The sequence below is a fragment of the Paroedura picta genome, chromosome 14, assembly GCF_049243985.1.
Source record: "Paroedura picta isolate Pp20150507F chromosome 14, Ppicta_v3.0, whole genome shotgun sequence".
Classification (NCBI taxonomy): Eukaryota; Metazoa; Chordata; class Lepidosauria; order Squamata; family Gekkonidae; genus Paroedura; species Paroedura picta.
In genome coordinates, this window is record NC_135382.1 from 7,076,901 (window position 1) to 7,086,200 (window position 9,300).

The 9,300-nt window shown below is 57.4% G+C and overlaps 1 protein-coding gene across 3 annotated transcripts; it reads left to right on the top strand.

Moving 5' to 3' along the window:
- Window positions 1-5,439: 5,439 nt before the first annotated feature.
- Window positions 5,440-9,300, top strand: FOXA2 (forkhead box A2). 3 transcript variants are annotated; one of them, XM_077310319.1, is made up of 2 exons: window positions 5,440-5,629; window positions 7,245-9,300. In XM_077310319.1, exons 1-2 carry the CDS (start codon window positions 5,561-5,563, stop codon window positions 8,508-8,510), a joined length of 1,335 nt encoding a protein of 444 aa, XP_077166434.1. In that variant the 5' UTR covers window positions 5,440-5,560; the 3' UTR covers window positions 8,511-9,300. The 3 variants fall into 3 exon arrangements, with proteins under 3 accessions (XP_077166434.1, XP_077166435.1, XP_077166436.1); XM_077310320.1 differs by lacking the exon at window positions 5,440-5,629 and adding an exon at window positions 5,957-6,924; XM_077310321.1 differs by lacking the exon at window positions 5,440-5,629 and adding an exon at window positions 5,957-6,447.

Below are 9,300 nucleotides of genomic sequence, written 5' to 3' on the forward strand. Positions count from 1 at the left end.
CTGCCACCAAATGCTGGCAGGGGCTTATGGGAATTGTAGTCCATGAACATTTGGAGGACCACAGGTTGACTACCCCTGGACTAGATGGCCTGTATGGCCCCTTGCAACTCTATGATTCTATGATTCTAATTTTGATTTATGCCATTTTGGGAACTGTATGAATGAGCAATTGCATATACTTGGCAATAATTTCAGTTGCTCGAATAGGAAGCAGGAATTCAGAGACAAAACTGACACAACATAAAGGCACAAGGAGAGCAGCCGTTGAAGTGTGGTGGGTGTCATGTGAGCACACCTTTCCTGCAAGCTAAGAGAAGCCTCAAAAATCAGGAAATCTGAATTTGGACTCTCCCCACCAGGTTTGGAGGAGTCGTTGGGCTTCCTCTGTGATGCAGTGAGAGTGGCTGGTCTACTGCCGCTAAGCTCAGCCAAGCTGGCAGGCTTCTCCCTCCTCCAGAGGCTTCCCCGATGGAAACAACTCTCGGACGGTCAGAAGAGCCCTTCCACAGGACCAAAGCTCCCTCACGGGGGGGGGGGGACAGAGGAAAGGACACGCAGTAATGGGTTTAAACTTCAAGTACAACGATATAGGCTAGATATCAGGAAAACATTTTTCACAGTCAGAGCAGTTCAGCAGTTCAATAGGCTGCCTAGGGAGTTGGTGAGCTCCCCCTCACTGGCAGTCTTCAAGCAAAGGTTGGATACACACTTTTCTTGGATGCTTTAGGATGATTTGGGCTGATCCTGCGTTGAGCAGGGGGTTGGACTAGATGACCAACTCTATGATTCTCTGATTCTAAAGAAGGATTCTATGATTCTACTTACAATCACCTTTCCTTCCTCATCCCACAAGAGGTGCCCTGTGACGTTGGTGGGGCTGAGAGAGCTCTGAGAGAACTGTGACTGGCCCAAGGTCACCCAGCTGGCTGCCTGTGGAGGAGGAGTGGGGAATCATAGAATCATAGAGTTGGAAAGGGCCATACAGGCCATCTAGTCCAACCCCCTGCTCAACGCAGGATTAGCCCTAAGCATCCTAAAGCATCCAAGAAAATCCAACGGTGTATCCAACCTTTGCTTGAAGACTGCCAGTGAGGGGGAGCTCACCACCTCCTTAGGCAGCCTATTCCACTGCTGAACAACTCTGACTGTGAAAAACTTTTTCCTGATATCTAGCCTATATCGTTGTAAAGGTAAAGGTAAAGGTATCCCCTGTGCAAGCACCGAGTCATGTCTGACCCTTGGGGTGACGCCCTCTAGCGTTTTCATGGCAGACTCAATACGGGGTGGTTTGCCAGTGCCTTCCCCAGTCATGACCGTTTACCCCCCAGCAGCAAGCTGGGTACTCATTTTACCGACCTCGGAAGGATGGAAGGCTGAGTCAACCTTGAGCCGGCTGCTGGGATCGAACTCCCAGCCTCATGAGCAAAGCTTTCAGGCGGCTGCCTTACCACTCTGCGCCACAAGAGGCTCATATCGTTGTACTTGAAGTTTAAACCCATTACTGTGTGTCCTCTCCTTTGCAGCCAACAGAAACAGCATCCTGCCCTCCTCCAAGTGTCAACCTTTCAAATACTTAAAGAGGGCTATCATGTCCCCTCTTAACCTCCTTTTCTCCTGGCTGAACATTCCCAATCAGGTCTGGTTCTCCAGATTAGAGGCTTCCCCACCATCCCACACTGTGAGGAACTTGGATGGGATCCAAAAGGACAAGCAGGCAAGGTGACTACAATGAAGGAGGGAGTTGACAGCTGGCCGGACCTGCCCCTTTGCCCAGGTGGGACTGCCACCTCTGCTTGATTGGTGGTTCAGTTGGAATGGGAGGAATATGGCCCTTCCCTGACAGCAGGGCAGCTGAGAGCCAGTGCGGCCAAGTGGTTCAAGAGTCTGATTAGGATGTGGGACATGCAGGTTCAAAACCCACCCAGCCATGGAAGCATTCTGGGTGACCTTGGGCAAGCCAGACCCTCTCTGCCTCACCTACCTCACAGGGTTGTTGTGATGAAATCACAGAGCAGATTAGCAAATAAAGGCTATGACAAGATTTATATCTTTTGGGGAAGTAAGTGGGAAGGTCTTAGCTTGAAATTACTTTTGATTGTGTATGTTTGTACACAGGAGCAAGCTATTAGCAGGGTAAATAAGTCATAGATATGCACAGGCTGTATTTTAGGATAAGGAGATAAAAGGATTTATTTATGGAACGACACACTGTGATAGTGCAGGGGGAGAGAGGGACAGGCACCTGTCTACATGGCTGCCTAAGAAGAGAGAGAGGCAAGAAGCCTCTGAGAAGAAGGAGGAAATTGCCCTAAGAGTAGCAATCTAGAGACAGACAAGAAGCAACATTTAAAGGGTAGAAAGGTCCTGAACGCTCTGACCTATCCAACAGTCTTCCTGCTGCCCCCTTCAGGGTCTTCTTCTTCTCTTTGTACACCAGACATTGTCTATTCCAACACAACTTGCTTGGATTATAAATTAGTGTGAATCCAGGCTGTGTTTTAATTTGGCTCCATGAATGTTTCTGAGTTTGATAGAAATGGACACTGAACAGCGTAAAGAAGATTCATTGGTGCAGCTTTGTCGGTTCTTCTTTGGCTTTTTTCTTCATGGGATCAACTGGACTGGTCTTCAATTTGTCTCTTGGTCCAGCTCAGCCAGGCTGGGCCTGGGTCTCTGCCTCAGAAAGGGGAAGGCCCCTGGGGGACTAGAGTGAAGCTGCTGGCATTGCAGGCCTGCCTGCCAGATCTGAACACTGGCAGAGGGACATGCTCTTCTCCTCTTGCCAAGCCAGGGGCAGGGAGCCCCCTTTTTTGCCCCCTTTTACCCACCACCCCTCCAGGGCATTCAAGCTTCCCCTCTTCTAATTTAACTAGCAGAGCAATGCTGTGGGGTTATCGGGCAATGTCAAGGCAAGTGGGGATTGGAGCCTCCAGTTTTAAGGCCCCTCTTATATACCCCTCTTGTCCCTCTAGGGAAGAAGTGGCCCCAGGCATGTTTAGGGGGCAACAAATGTCCACCATCTTCCTGCAGGATTTTTTGCTGGCTCACCATCAGAGAGGAAAAGGGGAAGGAGCTGGCTGGTGGGAAAGAGACAGCCCTGGTGACCCCCACCCCCCACCATGCCGGAGGGCACTGGTTCCCCATGCCGCAGAAGCACAACCTCTCCTCCTCCCCTGAGAGCTAGGATGGTATGGTGGTCAAGAACAGCAGCTTCTGACCTGGCGAACTGGGTTGGCTTCCCCACTTCTCCATATGCAGCCAACAGGGCTGGTCACAATCCTGTTGGAGCTGTTCTGTCAGACCTCTCTCAGCCCCACCTACCTCCTAGGGTGTCTGTTGTGGAGAGAGGAAGGGAAGGTGATTGCAAAACATGAGACTCCTTTGGTTAAGGAAAAGCGGGATATAAAAATCAACTCTTCTTCCCTGGCATGAGGGGGGAGTGCGGTGGGCTCTGTATACCAGGGGTACCAGGGGCTGCTTCCTTCCCAGGCAGGGGACCCCTGTCAGCCCTCCTAGGTTGTGAAGCTAGTGGTTAGATGGCTTTCTTTCTTTCTTTCTTTCTTTCTTTCTTTCTTTCTTTCTTTCTTTCTTTCTACATTTATATTCCGCTGCTCCCAGCACAGCTGGCTCCCGGCGGACTACAACAAATTATAGCGTACATATAATGCCAATATTACAACTGTAAAAGCCTCCGCACCCAGTTAACCCCCGCCCCACACTGGCTGGGGAAGATGACAATAAGGCAATCTGGAGGAGGGACAAGATCCTCCTACGCGCCGCCTTGCCCAGCTTCAACCAGAGGCCTGGTGGAAGGGCTCCTGCAGGGTCCTCAGCTCTAACGGGAGCTCCTTCCACCAGGCCGGGGCTGGGCCAAAGAGGCCCTTCAGTCGCTCGACCCTGCCCTTCTCTTGCTCTCGCTCAGGCTTGCTGAACATCGGCTGGACAGCGCCTCGCCCGCCTCGGGGGTCACCCAGCCTCAGTCCGGCCTTTTCCAGCAATACTTTGCCTCCCAAGCCTCTAAAAACTAGTGGGACCTACAAAGCCCGGAAGCACTTGGAGGCCTGCTGGTCATCAACGGGAGGATCGCCCATCCAGACGTGTCCAAGGAGAAGCGTGCCTGGACCTCCCCCAGTGACTGTTTCGGAAGAGCTCAGTTCTCCCAGCTGCCCCTATTTCCTTCTGAGTAAACCTGGCCTCTGCAGCCCTCCCCGACTTCTTTGCTCTGCATGCCCCCCAAAGGCCTGGTCTCTGACGGACGGTTAGAGAAGGCCTGGCCCTTTTCTGGCCTGCCTGGCCGGGCCGGGTGACTTCTGGCGCTCCTTGCCTGTCTGCCAGGGAAAGCACTGGTGACAGCCCAGGAGGCGAAAGAACCACCTGGCCCCCAAATAACAGCTGGGCTCGTCGAAAGCCTCTGTTCCGCGCCCGAGGCACCGGGGAGCCCTGGGGAGGAGGATGTCCTTTCATTCCCCACGGTTTAGCCCCTGCACTCGGGAGAGCGAGATAGACTCTTGCTGCAGATGGAGGCTCAATTAGGCCGTCACGGCTGAGGGTTAGAAAGGACGAGGGGGGCATTGCTCTCCTTCCAAGGCTTGCCTCAAATTTTAGCCTTTTTTAGCGGGCTAGTGGCAGAGTGCACCTCAGCCCCCCTCTCCCCTCCCCCGCCTGGCTCTGAGGAGGCCTGGCTCTGGGGAGGCACGCAGTCCCGGTCCTCCTCTCCAGCCTCCCGCCTAGCACCTTCAGACCCAGCGGCGAGACCCGTGGATTTCCCATGTCTGTCCCGTGCAGAACTCAATGCACTTCACCAAGCAGGTTCCTGCCTGTCCACAGGGGGGTTAACCATCATAGAACCATAGAGTTGGAGGGGGCCATACAGGCCATCTAGTCCAACCCCGTGCTCGACGCAGGATCGGCCCAAAGCATCCCAAAGCATCCTAAACCAGTCCCCTCCCCTGCTGGAGAGCGAGACCCCAGAAGGCCAGCCGTCAGCCAGGGCACTGGACCTCCGTGGCGGCCGGGAGGGAGGTATTTGGGGACCCAAAGGGAGGACCCAGTCCGCACCTGCCCGAGAAGTCGCCTGGGCGCCAGGCAGCGCGCAACAGCAGCGGGTGCCCCGGAGCGCCGCCTTGGGCTGCGTATTCAAATCGACGGCCTGGGACGAGGCGATTGGAGGCCGGCGAGGTGGCCGGCGGCTCCAGAGCTCCGGGCTCACGTCACTGCACCACTCCGCTTCCTCCTCCCGCCCCCCCACCCGCCCGCCCGCCCGCCCGCCCGCTGCCTTCCCTTCGCCTTCTCCGGGCGAAGCCACCCAAGCGGCGGCGGCAGAGCGAGGAGGGAGCCTCCCCCCCCCCCCCCCGCCCTAAGCACACACATAAGAGGGAGGGAGGGAGGGAGGGAGGGAGCGCGGGCGGGCGGGCGGGCGGGCGGGAGGGAGGGCATTCTGCCGCGGGGGGGCGTTTTCCTCTCCTTCCCCCCCTCTCCTTTTTTTGGGTCGCTCTCTCTCCCTCCGCCGTCGCTTGTTGTGGCTGTTAAATTTTAAACGGCCCTGCGCTCGCCTTCCAGTATGCTGGGAGTCGTGAAAATGGAAGGACACGAACACGCCGACTGGACCAACTACTATGGCGAGCCGGAGGTAACTGGCCACGGCAGGGTGGGCGTCCGCGCGCGCGGGGGTCTCGCGGGCTGTTTGTGCGCCCACCCCCCAGCCTCTTCCTGCGGCTTAAAAACAGGCGTCCCTCTGCTTCTGCCTCGCTCGCGCTCTTTTTATACGACGCGGTGTTAGCCTTGAGATAATATTAACTTTGTGATCAAATATTGACTTGCGAAGCCTCCAAATCCTTTCGCCATGCCCAGCCGCGCTATCCTAACAAAGTTGTGTTTGGCAGAGAGAGGTTGGGGGGGGGGGGAGGAAGGGCGTTGGGGGGTTATAAGAAGCCGGGGGGACAAGGGGAAACATTGAGCGCTCGCTCGCAACCAAAAGGTTTAGAGAGTGTGTGTGTGTGGGGGGGGGGCAGATTTCTTTACCCATGAGGAACAAACTAGGGTGCTTTCTCGCGCTTCAGTGGCGTGTGCCCCCAGAAACAGATTGGCCCTTAGAATTCGGATTAGCGCCCCCCCTCCACACACACACCAATGCAAAGTACATCTCGGGCTGGGTCCTGAGCTGCAGCGGGGGAGGGGGGTGTCCTTGGTTGTGACCCAGTTTCACGGGGTGATTCTCAACGCATTTGTGGGCAGATCAACCCAACTCATCTCCTCTGCTTCTGGTCCCGGCTGGGGCTGGGGTGTCGGACCCCGGAACCCACCGCGATCTTTCACACACCTGTTGGGTTGGAGGGGGGGCGGTCGACCACCGAGGGCTTGGTTTGAGAGTTCCCGCTGCATTCTGCAAAATGGAAACGCAAAACAAAAGGGAGCGCGAAGCCACCCCAGCCCTTTCTCGCTTAACCGGTTTGTGGTTTACCATTTGGTTTCTAATCGAGGCTGCTAGCGGGTTTGCAATGTTACTCGGGGAGTAAATCAAAGGGGATCTTTCGTTTCCGATTGGCAACTGGGACTTGGGAGACGTTTGTGATAGATCACTAACAGAGGAGAAATCTGTCCGCCGCCCTCGGGGACTGAGACCCGCGGCCAACTAGCACGGGAGAGGTTTTTTGTTCCCACCCAAATCCTGCTCCCATGAAAATCCCAAAGGTTTTCCTCCAGGGCGAGTCCCCTTAAAACGGACACGACTTCCTTCCAGTGTGTGCGATTTAAGATTGGTGGGGGATCGTCGCCTCGCTTGGCTGTTCTTCGGCGTTTGTTCGGGAGTCGGCGGGTGGGCGGGTTTGGGGGCGTTTAGAATCCTGGTCTGTGATCCCCGGAACTTTCCTCTGAGCCGTGGGCACGATCCAGTTGCTTCTAAGTACTTTGGATCCTCCCCTGATGGTAAGGGTCATTTTTTCTACCGGCACCCAGCCAGACCCCAACCTTGCTTATTTCTAAATACGTTTAATCCAAATTCGCCGCGTAGCTCCCCTGCCAGCGTCCAAACGCCAGGATTCTGGTTTGGCCCGCGGCAACCCGCCAGGACTCCCCGGGGTCTTAGCCGGGCCGATCTCCAGTCAGGGCCCCCCCCTCCCTGCCCGGAGAGCCCCTGGGTGCGGTAGTCCCCCGGGTGCCCGAGGCCGGAGAGAGACACGGGCGCGGGGCAGGGTGGGGGGCGCCTGCCACTAACCGCAGCCTCCTTCATCTTGTCGCCTCTGCAGGGTTACTCGTCCATGAATGCGGGCCTGGGGATGAACGGCTACATGGGCATGGCCGGCATGGGCCCGGCGGGCAACATGGCCGGGGTGGCACCCGGTGGCTCTATGGGCATGTCCTATGCGGCGGGCCCGGCGGGCATGAGCCTCTCCCCGGGTGCGGGAGCCATGGCCGGCATGGCAGCCCACCTGAGCCCCAGCCTGAGCCCGCTGGGCGGCCAGGCAGGTGCGATGGGGGGCGCGCTGGGCGCCTACTCGGCCCTGAGCCCCGTCGGAGGCGGCGGCGGGGGCGGCGGCGGCGCCTATGGACAGGCGGGCGGGCTGGGCCGCTCGCGGGACGCGAAAAGCTACCGGCGCAGCTACACGCACGCCAAGCCGCCCTACTCGTACATCTCGCTCATCACCATGGCCATCCAGCAGTCGCCCAACAAGATGCTGACGCTGAGCGAGATCTACCAGTGGATCATGGACCTGTTCCCCTTCTACCGGCAGAACCAGCAGCGCTGGCAGAACTCCATCCGCCACTCGCTCTCCTTCAACGACTGCTTCCTCAAGGTGCCCCGCTCGCCCGACAAGCCCGGCAAGGGCTCCTTCTGGACGCTGCACCCGGACTCGGGCAACATGTTCGAGAACGGCTGCTACCTGCGCCGCCAGAAGCGCTTCAAGTGTGACAAGCCACCGCCGGGCCCCAAACAGCAGCAGCAGCAGCAGCAGCAGCAGCAGCCACGGGGCGCCTCGCCTGCCTCGGCCGGGACGCCGTCGGGCCACAACAAGAAGGCGCCCTCGCAGTCCCTGCCGCCGCCACCGCCGCCCGAGCGCGACCTGCCCAGCCGCGGCCCCGAGTCACCGCACGCCGGCGCCTCCCCCTGCCATGAGCACAAGCGTGCTCCACCATCGCCGGCCCAGCCGCAGGCCCAGCACCTCCTGGCGCAGCACCACGCCCACGCCGGACTGGCCCACGAGGCGCACCTCAAGGCCGAGCACCACTACGCCTTCAACCACCCCTTCTCCATCACCAACCTGATGTCCTCCCCTGAGCAGCAGCCGCACCCCCACCCGCACCCCCACCCACCCACCCACCCCCACCAGCACCCCAAAATGGACCTCAAGGCCTACGAGCAGGTGATGCACTACGCTGCCGGCGGCTATGGCTCCCCGGTGCCCGGCAGCCTGGCCATGGGCCCCGTGGCGAACAAAAGCGCCCTGGACGCTGCCGGGGACCCCGCCTATTACCAAGGCGTCTACTCGCGACCCATCATGAACTCCTCCTAGGGGGCCCGAAGCCGAACCGAGGACCAGCAGCAGCAGAGCCCCAGAGAGCCTGGCCAGGATCCGGCCGCCAGTCCCTGCCCAGCCCTCTCCGAAGCCCGGCCAACTGAGGATCCGGCAGGACAGCAGAGAGCCCGACGCGGAGCCCCCTCTTGTCTCCCTCGTCGCCCTTGAGGAGCCCGGGTTTTAGAGTAATAACCTTTTGAACCATCTTTTGAACCATCGACTTGCCACAGGGTGGCCCCGGGCCCAGCGGATGGCTGCCACGGTCGGTCGGGCCTGGGCGCTGCTCCTCTGCTCCTCGGAAGAGAGGCGTCTCTCCGAGCGGGCTGCTTCCTTCTGCCTCTTCCTCGCCAACGCCGGGCAAGAAAGGCTCTCCCGCCGCCAGGGGCTTCTGCTTCCCCCTTAGTTTATTTCTCAGATGCCAATTTAATTTTATTTCCTTTGGGGGCTTTTAAAAAGGCAACTCCTTGTACATTTTGTTTTCCCTGTTTGTTTATGGGAGTTTTAAATATATCTACTTTGGGGTAGGAAAGAGACCCCAATATGTGTGTGTGAACCGGTGTTAGAATTTGAAACGGAAGATCAAAAGACTCGTAGAATTGTGAATACAAAATCAAGGGGAGAGGAGGACTTTAGGACCCAGGAAGGTTTCATATTACCGGGACAGTAAACCATTCGGACGGCATTAATTTATCGTTTCTGTACGCTTTATTTATGGCTTATAAATGTGTAATCTGGTAACGACCAGTCAAATTCTCATGAACCTGTATTAAAATACTGTTGGAGATTT